At 39.3% G+C, this 22,103-nt stretch overlaps 1 protein-coding gene across 1 annotated transcript in view; it reads right to left on the bottom strand.

The window, feature by feature from the left end:
- LOC306882489 (dynein axonemal assembly factor 9-like) overlaps window positions 1–22,103 on the bottom strand; it is a 33,506-nt gene that overhangs the window by 4,571 nt on the left and 6,832 nt on the right. Inside the window, exons 14-34 of the mRNA XM_079437143.1 lie at window positions 19,780–19,856; window positions 19,383–19,427; window positions 19,243–19,288; window positions 19,055–19,163; window positions 18,883–18,953; window positions 18,672–18,722; window positions 18,477–18,567; window positions 18,293–18,396; window positions 17,642–17,788; window positions 17,437–17,522; window positions 17,202–17,303; window positions 16,740–16,860; window positions 16,539–16,627; window positions 7,738–7,875; window positions 7,161–7,286; window positions 6,928–6,965; window positions 3,820–3,955; window positions 2,055–2,141; window positions 1,859–1,965; window positions 1,012–1,086; window positions 11–186 (exon numbers count right to left, since the gene is read on the bottom strand). Of these exons, the coding sequence (XP_079293269.1) occupies window positions 11–186; window positions 1,012–1,086; window positions 1,859–1,965; window positions 2,055–2,141; window positions 3,820–3,955; window positions 6,928–6,965; window positions 7,161–7,286; window positions 7,738–7,875; window positions 16,539–16,627; window positions 16,740–16,860; window positions 17,202–17,303; window positions 17,437–17,522; window positions 17,642–17,788; window positions 18,293–18,396; window positions 18,477–18,567; window positions 18,672–18,722; window positions 18,883–18,953; window positions 19,055–19,163; window positions 19,243–19,288; window positions 19,383–19,427; window positions 19,780–19,856 (2,022 nt within the window). The remainder of the gene's footprint in view (window positions 1–10; window positions 187–1,011; window positions 1,087–1,858; window positions 1,966–2,054; window positions 2,142–3,819; window positions 3,956–6,927; window positions 6,966–7,160; window positions 7,287–7,737; window positions 7,876–16,538; window positions 16,628–16,739; window positions 16,861–17,201; window positions 17,304–17,436; window positions 17,523–17,641; window positions 17,789–18,292; window positions 18,397–18,476; window positions 18,568–18,671; window positions 18,723–18,882; window positions 18,954–19,054; window positions 19,164–19,242; window positions 19,289–19,382; window positions 19,428–19,779; window positions 19,857–22,103) is intronic.

Genomic DNA, 22,103 nt, shown 5'->3' on the forward strand with positions numbered 1-22,103 from the left:
GAGAATTTACCTGTTTGGCACAATGCCGAAGCCAGTCTTTCAGCCCCTCCTGGGTGAGCCCCACTCCGTGAAACATTAGATAACAGTTGTTTGTTGTCCGTGGGCCATGGCGAGTCCCCTGATCAGGGGCAAAGGTCACATTCCCACTGATAGAGTTACAGTTTACCACCATCTGTCTGTCATTGTCTACAGTGAAAACAGACACCGCATGCAGTCAGATACACACACACATTTCAGTCCAACATACTGCACACTAATTTATCAAACATGTCATCAAACGGAGCTATGTCTAGCATGGCGTGCCAACAGCCAACCATCCCATCAATCACTCCTCTGCAGTGTGGACCACGACTCTGCACTCTAAAAGCAAGCAAGGAGTCAAGCTTGAAAACAACTGATCACAGTGCACTGAATGCTACTTACAGGGATCTGAAAACAAATCACACACCAAACCGAACGTAGGCACCAAAAATCTAAAGATTTCCATAACAAAACACACATGATTCATGGTGATAACTAGGCATCACAGATGGTGTTCGGACCGTATGGGTCCTAAATGAACTACGCTATCTAGCATGCTGTTACTCAGGCACTATTAAATCACTCAGCTCTCTCCATTCTGTCAGTCTGCCCACTCTCTCCATGCAACTACACCACAGATTCAAAGGAACAGAGGACAGTCAAAAACCCTCCAAAAAAATGTGACCACAGGAGGAAACGACTGAGAAAAAAAGTGAAACAGATGTGTGCAGGCCACATCACTTTGAGGAACCAGAGGTGAGAGTCCTACCGTGTGGCGTTACCCCACAGGCCCCCTGCCTACTACCTTTTTATAGAAAAATCATACATTTACTACACAGACAAAACCAGAGCAAGAGACATCCTGAAATCAAACAATACACATTTATAGACAATCATAATTTATTTGTGACTATGTCACGCTGTATAAAGCCATAAAAAATTTATATTAAAGACAGATTTGAGGGAGGTTATGGAGACCGACTGCCCTACCAGAGAACAGCACTTTCCCACTGATGTGATAGATGTTTCCTGTTAAAAAGCTGGGTTTGAGAGAGGATTTCAGAGCTGAGAAAAGAAAGGAGACAGAGAGACTTGTGAGTTGTTTACTTTGATCACTTACTTTTGACAGTTCCATTTTTAGCACATGATCGTACAGCATCCTTACATATACTGTCAGCAATCACTTTATAATTAAACCCTCTTGAATATTTATTATTGATGATTAGCCCTCTCACAATTATTACATAGCAATCTGATCAAATAATTGTGATCAGGTGATTTAAAAAGACCACAATCATTCTGCATGTTAAATTACAATCATATATTGGCATCAAAATAAAGTAATTTTAAGTAAATATGCCATTAAATGCACATTTTGTGCCCCCTTTTAAAGCATTAGTGCATTAAGAAAAATTCAATCATCTTAGGAAGTGTTCTCATCTCATTGCAACTGACCCTATTTACTGTTTTAATCTTTAATTAAAACATATATTTTAACAGAACCATAAAGGTCTTCTTTTGTGTTTTTCATGAAGGTTTAAGGTTTTTATCCAGAGAATCTTACAATGCCATGTGAATAATTTAGAATGGAAATAACGATAATAAAAACATCTGTCCGTGTTATATTAGTGTTATTTATATACTATTATAGTATATTTCATAATTTTTTATTTAGCATTTTTGTTTTAGTAATTCGTTTTAGTAGTGGTAATTTAATTTAGCTTTAGTTTTAGTAATTTAGCAATTAAACATTTCAGGTAGTTGCTAATGCAATATTTTTAATTTTCATTTTGATTTTGACAGTCTTATGGATCATGATAAATGCACAGATGCTTACCTTTGCACCGCTGCAGAAATGATGCTTTTTCCAAGGGATGACTGAACTCAATGCAATGCTGAGACATAGACAATGATCCACTTCCAGAAACAAACCTGCCTTCCCACCTGAAACAACATAGTATAGTCCTATATAGTTAAACATACACCTGTGTGGACAAACACATGCCGAAAAGAGTAGAGAATGAAAACATTACCAGCCAGGATACAGCAGGTATCGTGCATTGATCATATGAGATTGTGAGAAACTGCTGTCATTCAGGATAAGCCGTATATCTTCAGTCCTACAATACAAAAAATAATCGGTAAGTAATATTAAAATTAAGTGTGTACAGTCGTGGTCAGAATTATTGGCACCCTTGGTAAATATGATCAAAAAATGAATGAATGAATCAAAGAAGGCTGTGAAAATGTATCTGCATTGTTAATCCTTTTGATCTTTTATTTAAAAATGCACAAAAATCTAACCTTTCCTTGGAGAATAAGAATTTAAAATGGGAGGAAATATTATGAAATAAATGTTTTTCTCTAATACACATTGGCCACAATTCACGGCACCCTTTTATTCAATACTTTTTGAAACCTCCATTTGCCAGTTTAACAGCTCTAAATGTTCTCCTATAATGCCTGATGAGGTTAGAGAACACCTGACAAGAGATCAGAGACCATTCCTTCATCCAGAATCACTCCAGACCCTTTAGATTCCCAGCTCCATGACGGTGCTTCTTCTCTTCAGTTCACCTCACTCATTTTCTACAGGGTTCAGGTCAGAGGACTGGAAGCTTGGTTTTGTGCTCAGTGACCCATTTTTGTGTTGTTTTTGAGGTTTGTGTTTGGATTATTGTACGGTTGGAAGATCCGAACATGGCCCATTATAAGATTTTTAACAGAGTCAGTCACTTGCTGATTTTTTTATCTGTTGATATTTGATAGAATCCATGATGCCATGCGTCTAAACAAGATGCCCAGGACCTCCAGCAGAAATATAGGCCCACAACATCAAAAATACAGCAGTATATTTCATTGTACACATGGGGTACTTTTTATCCCTGTGTTCACCAAACCCATCTTGAGTGTTTGCTGTTAAAAAGCTAATTTTTTAGTTTCATCTGACCATAGAAGCCAGTCCCATTTGAAGTTCCAGTCGTGTCTGACAACTGAATATGCTGGAGATTGTTTTTGGATGAGTGAGGAGAATTTTTCCTGAAACCCTCCCGAACAACATGTGATGTAGGGGCTGTTTGACTTTTTTTTTTTTTTAAGGTTTTCTGACCCCGAAACTCAACCTTTCTCTACAATTCTCCAGCTGTGGTCCTTGAAGAGCCTTTAGCCACTCAAATTCTCCTCCTCACCGTGCATTAGGACGATATAGACACACGTCCTCTTCCAGGAATATTCATAACATTTTCTGTTGATTGGAAATTCTTAATTATTGCCCTGATGGTGGAAATGGGAATTTTCACTGCTCTAGCTCTTTTCTTAAAGCCACTTCACTAATTTGTGAAGCTCAATTATCTTTTGCTGCACATCAGAAATAAATTCTTTGGGTTTTCTCATTGTGATGGATGATTAAGGGTATTTGGGCTTTGTTTTCCCTCCTATTTATATTTTTGTGAAACAGGAAGCCATGGTTGGATAATTTCATGTTCATAATCCCCCTGAAGTGCTCAAAATTGCAAATAAGAATGGGAATATACTTCAGAGATATTTTACTCATAAGGATTTCTAGGGCTACCACTAATTGTGTCCAACGTGTATTTGAGAAAAACATTTATTTCATAATGAGATTTTCCCCCATTATCAATTGCTTTAGTTTACTGAAAGGTTAGATTTTTTTTTTTTAAATAAAAGATCAAAAGGATTAATAATGCAAGTTTACTTTCAAAGCCTTCTTTGATCATATTTACCAAGGGTGCCAATAATTCTGACCACCACTGTATGTCACAGAAAATATGTACAAACCTTCTAACCGCCCCTTTTTCTGCTGAGATAAACGCAGTGCTGGGATTGGCTGCACGGATCAGCTGCTGCATGTGTTTGAGAAGTGGGTGCTTCTGCTTGGTAGTCAAACTGGTGAAGACAACATTGCTGACGACGCCTGAAAGAGAAACTCATCTAAGGAACCATTTTATCCAAAGCCACTAACAGTGCACTTATTACAGGGGCAATTCCCCTAGAGCACAAAGGTTAAATGAGGCTGCTTTAATTAAGGGCGTACTGGTAATGTCTCACTGTCTTCGTATACTTAGTACACTTTGATTGATATTGTTCATATCAGATGGATATGATCAGGGACGTTGTTAAAAATATTGCTGGTTTCTAACCATGGGACTATTCAGAGGGTTATGTAGATACAGAAAGTTGCTGAACACCAATTTAATAGGGCTGTCACGATAACCGCAATATCGCAATTCCGCGCTATTGACGAGCATAACCACAGAGGAACGCAACAACCGCGATATTTCCGTGTTTTCTTTTTCGTAAGGTTACGCCCTTCTCGTTTTACACTTTATGCGTGTGTACTGAATATTACTAATGATATCAATGTGGGCCATGCTGACTTGTACAGAGACTCAGTAAATTTGCACTTAACAAGTCTAAACTGACAGCGAATGAGAGAAAGATCGACTGATCACGTGCGATTACCTGTGTCTGTCCTTCAGGCCGAGTCATGTATATTTGTGAAAACAGGTTGTCCAAGGAAAGCGAAATCTGTCTTAGCATCGTCGCATTGCTGGTCAGCTGAGCCTTTAAAAGTGACGCTCAAAGTTCAAATGATTTCAACAGTTTGTTTCAGCAGTTTCTCTCTTTGAATGAATCAGCGTTTTTGAACATAGTTGAATGAACGGTTTAAACTAAAGACTCACTCAAAGACAGTCCCTTGACGCCACCTTGTGCCGCAACAATGAAACTGCACTGACTAGCACTCGCAGGTGAAATATCAACAGAAAAAGTATCTTATCAGTAAGATTCGAGGATCAGAACTAACTTTTATATACAGGTCCTTTTCAAAAAATTAGCATATTGTGATAAAGTTCATTATTTTCTGTAATGTACTGATAAACATTAGACTTTCATATATTTTAGATTCATTACAACACAACTGAAGTAGTTCAAGCCTTTTATTGTTTTAATATTGATGATTTTGGCATACAGCTCATGAAAACCCAAAATTCCTATCTCAAAAAATTAGCATATTTCATCCGACCAATAAAAGAAAAGTGTTTTTAATACAAAAAAAAGTCAACCTTCAAATAATTATGTTCAGTTATGCACTCAATACTTGGTCAGGAATCCTTTTGCAGAAATGACTGCTTCAATGCGGCGTGGCATGGAGGCAATCAGCCTGTGGCACTGCTGAGGTGTTATGGAGGCCCAGGATGCTTCGATAGCGGCCTTAAGCTCATCCAGAGTGTTGGGTCTTGCGTCTCTCAACTTTCTCTTCACAATATCCCACAGATTCTCTATGGGGTTCAGGTCAGGAGAGTTGGCAGGCCAATTGAGCACAGTAATACCATGGTCAGTAAACCATTTACCAGTGGTTTTGGCACTGTGAGCAGGTGCCAGGTCGTGCTGAAAAATGAAATCTTCATCTCCATAAAGCTTTTCAGCAGATGGAAGCATGAAGTGCTCCAAAATCTCCTGATAGCTAGCTGCATTGACCCTGCCCTTGATAAAACACAGTGGACCAACACCAGCAGCTGACATGGCACCCCAGACCATCACTGACTGTGGGTACTTGACACTGGACTTCAGGCATTTTGGCATTTCCCTCTCCCCAGTCTTCCTCCAGACTCTGGCACCTTGATTTCCGAATGACATGCAAAATTTGCTTTCATCCGAAAAAAGTACTTTGGACCACTGAGCAACAGTCCAGTGCTGCTTCTCTGTAGCCTTGACCTGGGGAATGCGGCACCTGTAGCCCATTTCCTGCACACGCCTGTACACGGTGGCTCTGGATGTTTCTACTCCAGACTCAGTCCACTGCTTCCGCAGGTCCCCCAAGGTCTGGAATCGGTCCTTCTCCACAATCTTCCTCAGGGTCCGGTCACCTCTTCTCGTTGTGCTGCGTTTTCTGCCACACTTTTTCCTTCCCACAGACTTCCCACTGAGGTGCCTTGATACAGCACTCTGGGAACAGCCTATTCGTTCAGAAATTTCTTTCTGTGTCTTACCCTCTTGCTTGAGGGTGTCAATGATGGCCTTCTGATAGCAGTCAGGTCGGCAGTCTTACCCATGATTGCGGTTTTGAGTAATGAACCAGGCTGGGAGTTTTTAAAAGCCTCAGGAATCTTTTGCAGGTGTTTAGAGTTAATTAGTTGATTCAGATGATTAGGTTAATAGCTCGTTTAGAGAACCTTTTCATGATATGCTAATTTTTTGAGATAGGAATTTTGGGTTTTCATGAGCTGTATGCCAAAATCATCAATATTAAAACAATAAAAGGCTTGAACTACTTCAGTTGTGTTGTAATGAATCTAAAATATATGAAAGTCTAATGTTTATCAGTACATTACAGAAAATAATGAACTTTATCACAATATGCAAATTTTTTGAAAAGGACCTGTATACATATATTGTCAGATTTATGTTTTGTTATGTGGACCGTTATTTTTTCATTCTCTTCTGTTTACTTCACTTCCTGTTTCAACGCGATTTTGTTTCGGTTACATTGGTTTCTGAATATGACCTTGTTACATCTTAATACATACACACAGATATTTATATATATATATATATATATGCGGTAAAACTGCATTCCGCGCTATTGAGCCACTCAAAATTACCACAAGGGAAATTCCGCGTCACCGCGACAGCCCTACCAATTAAGCATTGTTGATATGTAAATTTGGTAAGTTTCTTTCTAATTTTTTTTAAAAAATGCACTTCATCGAAGCAAGGGAAGTTCAAATTCTGAAAATTATGGTAGGTTTCATAGTACAAAGAACTTTCAATCTCCAGAGATCCAGCAAAATTTGATTTCACGCGATACGATCCCCACAACAGCGACAGATCTGATCATCTATTCTGCAAAATCCGCACACAGGCACCAAATTGAGATAAACTCACCCTGACTACACTGTTCCAGGAGTTTGGGGAAGAGAAGCCTGTAAAGAGCAGTTTCAGAGAGCTTCAGAGACGACATCAAACAAGGGAAATTACAGCGTGTTAACAGGCCCTTTAGACACTTACATTATAATTACATAATGACATATAATTCTTATTACAGCATTTACAATCTAAATTACAAGTGTTTGTCTGGAAAAGTAGGTGTGATAAATGTCATGTGGAAAAACTCTTGCCTGTGTTTGATGAAGGATGTGAGTGGGTTGACACATGCTGAGACGGCACCCACTGTCACTTGGCTGTGAACTTGTGGGTCTGGATGAGCCGTGATTGCCTGGATTACATACAGCACATCGGTGTACCTACAACACATACAGTAATCATTAAAAACTTAATTTAATTGATTCTTGTATATGATGGCAATGTCTCAGAACAGTAATGTCCAGTCACCTTTATTTTAAACAATAAAGACTGATTGTTTCCAAGCTGCTTCATAGCAACAACAGAGTCAATGATGCAAACTTTATTAAATATGAGACCAATTTAAATTCTCTTGTAAAGCAGCTCTAACATGACAATAGTGTCAGTATTCAGCTCAGTCAGTTTAATGTTGATTCAGTTCAAAAACTGTGCAAAGCTCGTCAATTCTGAAAACAGTTCAATTCAGCTATAAGCAGCTCTAAAGAAGCAACATATTGTTATTTGCCTCAAGTCCTTTCAATGTTCAATTAATGGCAATGCTGTAAAATTCATCAGTAGTGAGCAGCTGAAATAGGTCCAGGTTTTGAGACTCAATGTTCATGTCTGTCTTACCCTGGTATAAGCAGCACAACTCTGGTTGAATTCAGATTCATCTCCCTCTGTTTGGCCAGAAGGCTGCTCAGGAACCGCTGAAGGTGTGACGCACTGAATTCCTCAGAGCCCTCCAGAGCAGGGCAAAACACCTCCCACCTGTCAATCAAACAGTCCTCAGTTTAGGAGTGTATGGGTAAAAAGACAGTAATGAGCGCACTAGCATTTGAGATGCTTTACACTAAACTCAGAAAGTCAGAATTTCCAACCTTCTACAGTGGGGGAAAAAATTATTTGATCCCCTACTGATTTTGTACGTTTGCCCACTGACAAAGAAATGATCAGTCTATAATTTTAATGGTAGGTTTATTTGTATGGAATGGCAATCCTGCCATAATTAGAAATAAATAAATAAATGTACAAAGAAAAGTAAAAAAGCAAAAATAAATAATTATTTATAATGTTATTTCCTTTGGATTTTTTCTTTTTTTCCCCACATTTATTTATTTATACATTTATGTATTTATTTATTGCTACATTTCTTTGTCCGTAGGGTAATGAGGAGGGGTATTTTACCTCAGGAATAGCAATCGAGCCAAAGTAGTCGAGGGGTAAGCTTTGAGGCCACAGTGACACCTTGTGGTGCCCAAACGAAGTACAAGAATTGTAGCCTACATGACGCGCCTGTTGATAGTGTGGGATGAATGACTTAGATGGACAATATGGGCAAAATCTTATATCACGTGTTATTAATTCAGTTTCACGTGGGGGCTTGTTTCGGCTGGGAAGCATGCAATTTGTGATCGCGTGCATTTGCTGAAGCTAGCGAAAGCATGTAATCACTTTCTTATGCGCGCTGTTTTTTTAGGTTTCACTTTCAGCGCATACAACACGTTTCCAAGATACGGAATAGGAGGAGGCATCAGTTACTGTAGAAGATTTGTCGCCTCACGCCACTTCCCGTGTGGACAGCCACCACATCAACTGATTATAGTGGGCTCTCTTGGTATAGACACGGCTTTAGATATGGATTAATCACACGTCTTAAGGCCCGTACACACCGGGACGAATATCGGCGCGCGTTATTCGCCAGTATTTTTCAACGCGTTTTTTGTGTTCACACCCAAGCGATTTTCGCTGACGATGAGCCGAGTGAACATGCAAATTCATTCCCTGACATTAGATGGCGCTTAATGTAAAACAGAAATAGCCCGGTACACAAGGTGGCGCTGCGCAACTTTACGCTTCTGACACTCGCTTGTCACTCAGAAGAAGAGAGCAAGTATTTACGCGCTTGTCAAAATCATACAAAGAAAACATGGATATTTCAAGCACCAGTAGCTCAAGCTCCAGCAGCTCCAACGATGAAGAAATTGTTCTGTGGAATGAGGCAGTGTAGACGCTACTTGGCGTATATCTTCTTCGTCGTTACGTATGTGTGTTCGGCAAGACCGTTTTGTATTTGAGCGCCCCCAAGTTGTGTTTTACTGTAACTTCAGCAGCTCCAGACACATGAGCAAAAGCGCCAATCTCATTGGTCGGATAGTTTTTGACGCGGCGCGTCAAACCAAAAAAAACAAACCAGAGGTGGTTTTTTAAAAATGACGCTTTTACACGTGGCGTTTTTCATGTCGGTGTGCACACTCACATTGGCTCCCTTTGTTTAGTCACGAGGCGTTAAACGTCAGCGAATATCGCGCTAGAAATTCGTCCCGGTGTGAACAGGCCTTTAGGCTGGAAATATCCAGAATTAGGTCAAACAAAACGTGTCCATGGGAATGGAGCTAGTGAAACACACGCCATGCATTGAACATACAAGCATCATGGTCATCCAAACAGTGCCTGTCGTGTGCCCTCAGCTTTTTGAGCTAACTGCATTTTTTTTATGTTACCAAAAACAACATTGACAGCATCAGAAACAAACCCATAAACTGATGTCCAGGGCCATTTAAAAAAAAAAAAAAAACCTATTAAATGTTTGTATCATGAATATGGAATGCCACGTTCTTAATTCCAATCGATAAATTCAGTTAAAATAATAAAGGGCTGTTACTAGTAAAAATCCAATCAGTGTTAACAAAAGCCAACAAAGCCATCATTACTGAATGCATTTACACTGCAATTAGCATACAAATGCATAAAATGTTATGAAATTAATGTTTTGAATTTTGAAGGCAGAAATATGCCAATCAATTAAAGGGGTCATATGATGCTATTTTAAAGATCATTATTTTGTGTATTTGGTGTAACAGAAGATGTTGACATGCTTTAATGTTAAAATACTTAAAATAATGTTTTCAAATACTGTACATTATTGTAGTTCCTCTATGCCCCGCCTCTCCGTCGTTTTCTACAAAGCCTCTCCTTCCAACAAGTGCAGGCTGTTCTGATTGGCCAACTGACACAGTGCATTGTGATTGGCCGAACACCACAAGCACGCGTCGGAAATGTAACGCCCCTTACCATAATAGCGAGCTTCCGCTTTCAACTTAATTTTATCAATTCAAACCCGAAAGGGGAACAGAGTCGCATGACAGACACAGTGACGAAGCTTGTATGTATTTCCAGTACACAAGCCAAGGTTGAGATGATCCGATTCGATACCGAAAATGCGAGCGGGGAGGGCTGAGCTCATTCGGAACTACTGGAGCTCAGAGGGGAGCGTCAGCAGATGTTAAAAAGAAAACCGATTTTCATTCAAACAAATCGACGTAAACTACACAGTCGAGTTAATCGATAAAATCGATTTATCGCCCAGCCCTACATTCTGGTATCGTACCGAAGCCAAAATTATGGTATCGAGCCATCCCTAACATGCAGTAGGCTATATGGGCACACTTGGGCTTGTTTGTCAACCAATTAGCCTATACAATTTATATGTTTTGATAGGGCTGGGTATCGAGTTCGATACTTTTTAGGCACCGACCGAATTACCTCGATACCACCGAGTATCGAAAAACGTCTTGTCGTTCGGTACCAAATTTCGATACCTAAGGGGTTAATCTCATCACCGTCAGTGAGCCAATAAGCCTGCAGCACTAGGTGTGTTTGACTAGAAGCGGCGGGGTGCTGTTTGATCAGTGTTTGACATCCGCGAGAGCGTTTCAAAAGCGCACGGAGCAGTCCGCTCTCTATATCGCGCAGTTTGTTTACTACACACAGACTGAAGCTCGCGTGGCGCTCGCGGTCATTTCAGCGTCTGCCGCCTAACTAAATGAGGACATAAACACATGAACAACATCTCCAGAACTGCTGTGAGAGTCAATTAATGAGCATTTTACCGTTTGATTCGAGTAAAACTTGCGTCATATCATATACACACAGAACTGTAAAGGTATTCCCGGAAACCCGTCAAAATAAAAGTTCGGTTTAACTTGGAAGACACTGCGGCAGAAATATATTAATATTGTTCAGCGGACAGTACATACTGCTACTACTAGGCTACTATTAAAATTATTAACTTTATTATTATTATTTTTTTAGAAATTATCACACAACAGTTATTCCATTTTTTTTTAATAGTAAACCCCCTTTGTTTGCCAAAATAAATAAACTTTGATTTTCAATAATTTAAAGAAATTAAATTGTCTTCATTTGAAAACCAGATACAGAACACAGAATTTCTGAGGAAAAATAAAACCTTTCATAAGGCTATTTTAAGAATAAATTTAAATAAACTAAGTTGTTTTTATGCATTCAAATAATTAGACATACTACACCAGAATTTAATAACAATAAAACATGGTGAAAGAAAATAAAACACCCACTTATGAAAGTGGATGAAGATTTTAAATTTCTTGAAGTCTTTAACAACCTAGAAGTGATGATGTGGTTTAAAATGAACACGCACTAATGTAAACGTAGCCTAACAGATGTGTAAACTGAAAACAATTTGAACTTTATTAAAATTATTTATTTATTGTGTTGGATATATTTTGTTCCTTTGTGCAGTGGCTCAGGAGATGAGGCTTTGAGTCAGTATAAATATCAACATTAAAAAATAGTTTTTTGAGATAATGTAATCTTATTAAAACTGATTTCATAAAACTGGTATCGAAAAAAGTATCGTTCAGGAACCGGTATCGAACTCAAGGTATCGGTATCGGTACCGGTATCGAAAATTTTTGAACGATACCCAGCCCTATGTTTTGAAAACCGCAAAACTGACCAAAAACCAGCCCAAATTTTGTCCCAAGCCAATATTTACCCACACAATCAAATTCAAAACCGCCCAATCTGGCAACACTGGTCATGGCTTAATCAACACTACTGCGGTTACTGAAACCACGCCTTCTTTCTTTGAGTGAACATTTGGGCAGGATTATGCAAGTATTTCCACATCATGACGTAGACGTGGGGGCGTGTTTTAATGACCCCTTTAAATTATACTTTAATATGAAACTAAAACAGACACTAGGTGGCGCCAAGTCCCTGTCTTAACGAGTGAGTTCAAGGCATTCAACTGATTCCTTCAAATAGGTTATGCTGATTACGAAAACACCACTACTTGTTGCCGCGGTTCAGCTGTGGATTTGTTTATGTGATACTTATATATAGGCCTAATGTGTTATTTAAAAAAAAAAATTATCTTTTCGTGACAAAATGATCAAAAAGATTGCAGGTAGGGGACATGTTCGGGGGAGGACAACTTCTTATGTTGAGAGAACTAGATTTATTTTAATTAATGCACGAACCAGCGTGACCATAGCAACCTTGGATATTCAGAAATGGATATTATGAATACATTAATATTTTGTTTTGAAATTAAGAAAGTGCAGAATTAAGAATTATTATATTAACCCATACTGCACATACCATGCAGGCCAATATGTAGCCTAATATTCTTCCTTTCTTTATTATTAGTAGTAGTAGTGTTAGTATTATCATCATCAGCATTATCATCATTATCATAGCCTATATCCAAAATAAAATTAAGGCAGCAGCTATTTGCACTAAGTGTAAATAGCGATAGATGCTATTCACACTATGTGCAAATAGCATATTTTCTTAGCAATAGACGCTATTTACACTAAGTGAATCCGTGACACTCAGTGCGCTTTTCAAAGCTTGGCGTGGGTCTAATACAGTAGGCTATAGGCAGTGTAGCCAAACTGTAAACCGACAGTAAGAATTTTAATTTGATTAAACCAGGGGTGGCCAATGTCAGTCCTGGAGAGCCACAGTAACTTCAGCTCCATCCCTAATCAAACACACTTGAACAAGCCAATCAAGACCTAGGGTTAAAGCAAGGCAGGTGAGTTTTTAATGTTGGAGTTAAACTCTAAAGGACTGTGAGCTCTCCAGGACCGGTTAAACGGTTTAAAAAGTCATTGGTTATTTTTAAGGAATAGCCTAAGTGATAACCATGTTGTGTGTGATGCGTCCTGGATGAGGCCGATCAGTGTGGTGTCGTCTGCAAACTTCAGGAGTTTGACAGAGGGGTCTTTAAAGGTGCAGTCGTTGGTGTAGAGGGAGAAGAGCAGTGGGGAGAGTACGCAGCCCTGAGGAGCTCCAGTACTGATGGTACGAGTGCTGGATGTGAATTTACCCAGCCTTACTAGCTGCTGTCTGTCTGTCAGGAAGCTGGTGATCCACTGACAGGTTTCCGTGATGATGGTGTTAAAAGCGGAGCTGAAGTCCACAAACAGGATCCTCACATAAGTCCCTGGTCTGTCCAGATGCTTCAGGATGAAGTGCAGTCCCATGTTGACTGCATCATCCACAGACTTGTTTGCTCTGTAGGCAAACTGCAGGGGGTCCAATAAGGGACCAGTGATGTCCTTCAGATAAGCCAAAACCAGTCTTTCAAATGATTTCATGGCTACAGACGTTAGAGCCACAGGTCTGTAGTCATTAAGTCCAGTAATTTTGGGTTTCTTTGGGACGGGGATGATGGTGGAGCGTTTGAAGCATGAGGGGATTTCACACAGCTCCAGTGATCTGTTGAAGATCTGTGTGAAGATGGGGGCCAGCTGGTCAGCACAGGATTTCAGAAAGGCTGGTGACCAGCACCGTCTGGGCCTGGTGCTTTCCTTCTTTTGTTCTCTCTGAAGACCTGGCACACATCTTCTTCGCTGATTTGAATTGTAGGTGTGGGGGAGAGGAGGGTTGCTGGAGGTGTTAATGGTTGTGTGGAGAGGTGTTCGGGGCGGGTGTGGGGTGATTTTTCAAAACGACAATAAAACTCGTTCAAGTCGTCTGCCAGTTGTTGATTCTCCAGAGTGCTGGGGGATGGTGACTTGTAACTGGTGATATCCTTCATACCTTTCCATACTGAAGCAGGATCACTGGAAGATAATTTTTTCCTTAGCTTGTCAGAATAATTCCTCTTTGCCACTCTGATCTCCTTTTCCAGTGAGTATTTGGCCTGTTTATACAAGACTTTATCCCCCTTTCTGTAAGCATCTTCTTTGGCCTGATGGAGCTGTCTGAGTTTTGCAGTGAACCATGGTTTGTCGTTGTTGTAGATTAGATGAGTCCTGTTAGGAATGCACATATCCTCACAGAAACTCATATAAGATGTTACAGTCTCTGTGAGCTCGTCCTGATCGATGGCAGCGGCTTCAAAAACAGTCCAATCAGCAAGAGAGAAACAGACTTGTAGATCCCGCTCGGTTTCATTAGTCCATCTTTTAACATATCTTAATACAGGCTTTGCAGATTTAAGTTTCTGCCTGTAGGTCGGAATAAGATGAACCAAACAGTGATCAGTCCTAAAGCTGCTCGTGGAACCGAATGATATGCGTCCTTTATTGTTGTGTATCAGTGATCCAATATATTACGGTCTCTGGTGGGACATGTGATGTGCTGTCTGTATTTTGGCAGTTCACGGGAGAGACTTGCTTTATTAAAGTCCCTGAGAATGATTAAAACAGAGTCCGGGTGTTGTTGCTCACTCTCTGTGATCAGATCAGCGAGTTTCTGTAAAGCTGAGCTCACGTGTACTTGCGGTGGAATGTAGACACTTACGAGAATGAACGAGCAGAATTCCCACGGCGAGTAGAATGGCTTGCAGTTAATGAAGAGCATTTCTAGATCTAAACAGCACATCTTCTTTAACACAGTTACATCTGTACACCACCTCTCATTGATGTAAAAGCCCGTCCCGCTGCCGCGCGATTTCCCCGTTGATTCCGCGTCCTGATCTGCTCTGATCAGCGTGAAGTTAGGCAGATGAATAGCGCTGTCTGGTATGTCACCATTTAGCCAGGTTTCCGTGAAACACAGGGCAGCAGAGTTAGAAAAATCCTTGTTTGTCCGGGAGAGCAGAAGGAGTTCATCCGTTTTGTTGGGTAGAGAGCGGAGATTCGCCAGATGGATGCTAGGCTTTTGTAACTTATTTAAAAAAGTGAAACTTTCATATATTTTAGATTCATTACATGTAAAGTAAAACACTTTTTACTGTGTAAAATACAGCTCATTAAAGTAAAAAATCAGTACCTAAAAATATTAGAATGTTTCCTAAGATCAATCAAAAAAAGGATCTGCAAAACAGAAAAGTTCAAGTTCTTTAAAGTATGTTCATTTATGCACTCAATACTTGGTCGGGGCTCCTTTAGCACAAATTCCAGCATCAGTGAGGTGTGGCATGGAAGCGATCAGCCTGTGGCACTGCGGAGGCACTATTGAGCCTTCAGCTTGTCTGGATTGTTGGATTGACTGTTTCTCATCTTTCTCTTGAAAATATCCCATAGATTCCATATGGGGTTCAGGTCAGGCATGTTGGCTGGCCAATCAAACACAGTAATATCATGGTCAGCAAAGCACTTGGAAGTGGTTTTGGCACTGTGGGCAAGTGCTAAAGTCCTGCTGGAAACGGAAATCAGCATCTCCATAAAGCTTGTCAGCAGATGGAAGCATAAAGTGCTCTAAAATCTCCTGGTAGACGGCTGCATTGACTTTGGACTTGATAAAACACAATGGACCAACACCAGCAGACGTCACGGCACCCCAAATCATCAATGACTTCGAAAACTTCACACTGGACTTCAAGCAGCTTGGATTCTGTGCCTCTCCAGTCTTCCTGCAGACTCCAGACCTTGATTTCCAAATGAAAAGCAAAATATACTTTTATCTGAAAAGAGGACTTTGGACCACTGAGCAACAGTTCAGTTCTTTTTCTCCTTAGCCCAGGTAAGATGCTTCTGTTTCAGAAGTGGCTTGGTAGCCCTTTTCCTGAAGATGTCTGAGTGTGGTGACTCTTGATGCACTGACTCCAGCTTCAGTTCACTCCTTGTGAAGCTCTCCCAAGTGTTTGAATCGGCTTTGCTTGACAGTATTCTCAAGCTTGCAGTCATCCCTGTTGCTTGTGCACATTTTCCTACCCAATTTCTTCCTTCCAGTCAACTTTGCATTTAATATGCTTCGATACAGTACTCCTTGAACAGCCACCCCTTTCATTAATGACCCTCTGTGACTTACCCTCTTTGTGGAGGGTGTCAATGATCGTCTTCTGGACCATTGCCAAGTCAGCAGCGTTCCCCATTATTGTGGTTTCAAAGAACAAGAGATACCCATAATTTATACTGTATGGATGTCATTTATTGAAACTCAAACGCAAATATTCTAATATTTTGAGATACTGATTTTTGACTTTCATGAGCTGTAAACTTTTTCACCATATTCAAATTTTCTGAGATGCACCTGTATAAAATCAGCAGCGGATCAAATAATCCCCCCCCCCACTGTATTTGGATAAATCATTATGGTCAGAAGTCAGAAATATCACTCGCTAGCAATCTGCCACATCCAATATTAAAAGTAAGATCTTACAGTTGTAATGATTATAGATATAGCTCATGGCATCTTGATTACTCTCTCACCTGGAGCTATTTTGATTCACTTCCATCAAGAAATCACACAGATTCTCCTTATGACTGCCTGGCAAGCCTGCAATGATAGTGAGGACCACCTACACACGCAAACACATTTATATATTATTATTCATATGCTCTGTTTCCTCCAGCATGACCTGTTGAATAGATTATGTATGACTGTGTTGCATTTATACATATTCATTTCACCTTTTTCTTGGTTTCAGGTTTGATGTTTTCAGGTGCTGTGTCTGAAAACACAGTAGACGAGTGGTCGCTACAGACAGATTCTTCACCCACGCTACTGCTGATGGCAAAATGCTGAAGGAACCTGAGCAGAAAATTTGACAGACATCAATGTACATGAGAAAAGTAATAAGCAGTGCAACCAATTAGACAATCGGAATATATGCTGTATATACAAGACAGTTTGTCGTCAATTTGTTGATTTTTCACCATGATAGCACCATCTTCAATAGTGGGCTCAGACTATTGGACCTTACTGGCAGATAGAAACTAAGCAACTGGCAAAATGTCTTGTCAATTGCTTGTCATAGTCAAACTGGTTAGGTCAAAAACTCAGATTAACAAGACAGAGACAGATTTATCGCTTGACATTCTGCCACATTCATCCTAGTTAGGACGGGGTGGAGGTGTGTCTGTGTTTGTTACCTGTCCTGCTCTGGCAGCTGTGGATAAGCAGTCTTCTGAACAGCTCTGTGGCTGTTTGCCGCTGGTGTATGTATCTCATGAAGCTTTAACAGCCTGAAGTACCTGAGAGGAAACACGTCATGGGATACATTTATGTGCTACATCATGATACCTCGGGGCTCAAGCTCAATAAGATCTTAACAAATCAGGCTGAATGCTGTTGGCTGAGCTGATGCAGAATGAAGTGTTAACTCACATGCTCTTGTGCTCAGAGCTCAGCTGATCGTTGAGGACGTGTTGCACTCTCAACCCAGAGTCTGACTTACGCCAAGCTGGCAGGACCTGCAAATCATATCACAACTCATTTACAACCAAATACTAAACAGAATACAACAACTCTGCAGGACAACAGAAACCTAAATGTTCCACCTGCATATGTGTGTGTGTGTGTGTGTGTGCACCTGTGAATAGAAGGTTTTGTAGCTCTTGGTTCTGGGAAGCAGAGCGATAGCCAGAGAGAAATCAGCACTGTGTAAAGGAAATGGAAGGTGCGGAAGCAGAGAGGTCTGATACTTGATGAACAGCATTGAAACATCAGACAGAGAGCCCTGTGAAAACAACATTACATACAAAGCTAAATTGATGATATTTACAGTACCGTTCAAAAGTTTTGGGTCAAAATATATTTATTTTTAAAACATCTCTTAGTCTCTTACACTCAACAAGGCATTTATCTAATCAAAAAACATATTCAAATTGTGAAATATTTTTACAATTTAAAATAACTGTTTTCTGTTTAATATTTTTTTTTTTAATGTAATTGATTCATGTGATCCAAAGCTGAATTTTCAGCAGCCATTAATTACAACTCCAGTCTTGAGTGTCGCATGATCCTTCAGAATTCATTCTAAAATGCTGATTTGGTACTCAAAAAACATTTTTATTATTCATCAATGTTCATAAGTTGTTCTGTTTAATGACAGCATTTATTTGAAACAAAAATGTACTGTAAAATTGTGATCAATTTAATACATCCCTGTTGAATAAAAGTCTTAATTCTTTTTTTTTATCATTCTGACCCCAAATATACCATGAATCAGAGCATTGCTCACCCCATCATAGAGCTTAATGGTGTTGATGTGACTCATAGAGAGTGTAATGGAGCCATGATGAGGATGCACAAACAGGATACCCTCAGAGAAAAACACCAGCTTCCCTACAGGACAATAAACACATTAATGCTTATGCACAGAGACTACTTGAAACCATGACCTTCCAGCAGATATGAAATCTGACCTTCCTCAGGTGTAGACAGCAGGCTGTTGGAGAACATGTAGGCAGAGTCTCTCACTGTTAGAGGAATGCCCAAACACGTACCATCCTCTTCCTGTTTTCACACACACAGGTTTTAAAACATATATATAACAGTTAATACAGCGTGAGGGAGGAGGTTCAATGGTTTGTACAAACTACTGCATTGTAAAACTTCACCTTTAGCAGATGTTGAGCCTGTTCAGATAATCGTACATCAGCCTCATCTACCTATAACAAAGAAAACAATGAATCAATTAACAAATCGTTCAATCAAAATTTAATTCATAATAGTACTGCTAAAATATTATTCTGCCATAATTGATCATGTTTATAACATGAAATGCACATTTTGGCACAACTGTGCAGAAAGACAATGAGTGCACTCTACCAGCCAGCAGACATGTCGAGGAACTGAGGAGGTGAGCACAGTGAAACAGCTGTCAGAGGAAAGAGCACCATCTGCAGGAGAAGAGATGCCTTACAATCTCACATGTACTATTTAGTATCAAGTAGTACTTAATTAACCTCCAACTGAATACTCTCACAAAACTGATTTTTACCTCTCTGCTGAATGTAAACGCTGGACTCTAGAAAGGACTCAGAGAAAACTATTGATCCCAGGTTTCCTCCACAATGGAGATCTGGGATATCGTGCACCATCATGGATGCCTGTGGAGGAGTCAGCCATTTAATACAAGTTGCAGTAAAATGAAAAGCTGCAGCTGGGATGGAAAAGTTTTATACTCACAGTTTTAACCATAAAGCAACTGTCCTCATCACTGAGGGGAATGATTCTGTGTAAAGGAAAATTGTTTCAAGTTAAGTGGAAAATGTACAATGCAGTATAACGTGTGAAGGGAATATCTGTGTCTGTGCATAGAAACTCACGTTCCCTCATTGTTGACAGCCTGTATGGTAAACACAGCTTTGGATCTGAATTAACAGACAAAGTAGATTCTCAATTCACAAAGCAAGCACCAAATGTGTCCTATAGTGAGACCTAAATAACTTCACTTTTAATAACCACTGTCTAATGCCACGGCCCACAAGGAATGTGCAAGCTCAAAACCCCAGATAAGTAACACAGATTTCAACAGAATTGGAACATTTGTCAGTTCTATACATTCTGTACCCCCTGTGTGTTTGTTTAATAAATATTTTTGCATAATTTGATCATACTTCACCTTCCTATGACATTGTTTGAATTCATTCCATAGAATTCACCCCTAAATCAGCTCAGAAAAGGTCATAGAAAAAATATGCCCTTTCTGTGTGAGTTGAATACCTGAGAGCTCCCCTGTACTGAACCAACCCAAAGTTGTCCAAGGTCAGCTGAAACGTTTGCTCGGCTACATCCTTTGCCTTGAAAAAAAAGTAAACATCATTTCTATATTAATAACTTGAGCAAAATTCTTTCTAAGCCCATAATGATGGCATCATAAAAATACTGTGATATCGTATAAAGGTTTATTCACTCCAAGAAAAAAAACAAACTATAACAATAATTCTATTAGCGTCCATGCGAATGTGCGTATTTGAGTTATGTTTATAACAGAACTGCAGTACCTGTTTTAAAGTAAGAGGAATTCTGAAAGGTTGTTAATGTTTTCAGGGGTTAAAGCAAAAATAAACTTTTTTCTGAGGGTTGGGGGTGGACATATACACAGGGTTATTTAGCGAGCAAACAAACATAAAACATTTGAAAATGATTTTCCTTGAAACTACCTGATAAATAAACGAATAAAACAAAATGGTACAAATAAAGAGCTGCACACGCAAAGAACACAATGACTGTGGCAACTTTAACATTTCATTTGAAAGGATACTATGGCAAAGTTACTGCTTTCCTTATTCAAACTGATTTTTTTTTTCATGACTATATGATTGACCTGAAGAAAGAAAGCTGTATCATACACTTGGAAAATTATGAGCTGAAAAACAGGCTTTAATATGACTATATTCATAGATAAACTAATGTGAGGCAATAATAATTGGCTCAAATAAATTATCAAAACCAAGTAATTACATGGTTTTATTGTTATTTACATGGTTTCACTGTTAAAATACATGTAATATGCCTATATAATAAAAAACAAATACCTGCAGAGGGCGCCAACGGCCTGGTGATGTTTCATGTGATTCAACGATGTTTAAATATATTTAATTTTAATGTTTGGCCACATGCAAAGTCAGAAACGTTTATTTTGAAATCGCTACGTACAATCAATTGCATAATTAGAAATATTTATAAGGTTTATCAATGATTTAAGGTACAGGTTTATAAATGATTTACATCACAAACCTAGTGAGATAACGCAGTTTTCCCAGATGAATGTAAGCTCACCGCATATGCAGAGGAAGAGTTTAGCCCCTTTCACACATACAGTCTTTACTAGTAAATTAAAATCCTTTTCAAAACTACCGGTAAATTTGTTCTGGCAATCATACAGTTCTTATGGAGATGACATAATTCACGAGTTCACACTTACATATATTTAGCACGAGTAAGGTAATGCGTATTTGACAAGTATAGTAATGCGTAGTTGGCGTGCTGTCCTGGGGAAGGGCTCCGGGCTCAGGAATGGCTTGAACCCAGAGTACCCCCCATAGTGTGGTGAGAACCCTAGTGATACCTCTTGAGTGGAGAAGGGGTGGTGGAGGGATGCTAATTTACCGTCAAATAAATAGAGGTATGTCAGCTGTATTTATATCCGTGCATTGATTAACTTGAGTGCGAACCTCCTGTGTTAATTAGGTTAAGTATCTGACGTGCTCCTCCCAAACTTTGTTAATAAAACATCATTTATTAAGCTCTGCTGCTTTTTAAATAGCTTTTCTATGTAAATATGGCACTAGATAGACATCTTTGACCATTGCGCCTCACAGCTTTTTCAATGTGTCGCGTGCTCAAAACGCGGCCGCTTCTTTTCAATTCCTCTGCTATCATGCACGTCTCGTGTTTATAAGAGCAAAAACTTCTGATGGCTAGTAATGTTAGTTTGGTTTAGAGTGAAAGCTGTGTTCCTCTCATACCATTGGTAGGGGAACTCATGAATTCGAAAGTGATATCAACAGGTTTGTTTTAAATGTAGGCAGGGCTCCAGACAAAAAAATCGAGTAAGGAGCCATTGGCTCCTATAAAAGAAAAACTTAGGCGCCAAATTATTTTTTTAGGTGCCAGAGAATAAAAGTGGTTTATTTTATTATTATCATTTTATTTTTCCCCCCTATTTTAACATTTCAATCATTTTGTCATGTGTTTATGTCTTATCTTTTCTAGGCTTTATCAGCATTTTAATCCATCTTGTAGATGATCAGGTCGACCGGGGGACTAAGGTTCACTTAAAGTGTGAATTAAATGTCTTTTACAACTTGAAATATACAGTCACAAAGAATTGTTCGTTACACAGAATCTGTACCAATATCATAAGCATCACTTGGCAACTGAGTGCAGTGCATCCTATAAATGTTGTCACGTCTTTCACACATTCAGTCTGTTTTTCTTCATTAGTAAAATGCAATTTTATAGGAGGAGTTGAATCATGTACAACAGAATAAGTAAAAATATTAATATGCAACAGCGCATAAATATAGCAAAACGCTCCTCTT

Source organism: Barbus barbus (genome assembly GCF_936440315.1).
Source record: "Barbus barbus genome assembly, chromosome: 16".
Lineage (NCBI taxonomy): Eukaryota > Metazoa > Chordata > Actinopteri > Cypriniformes > Cyprinidae > Barbus > Barbus barbus.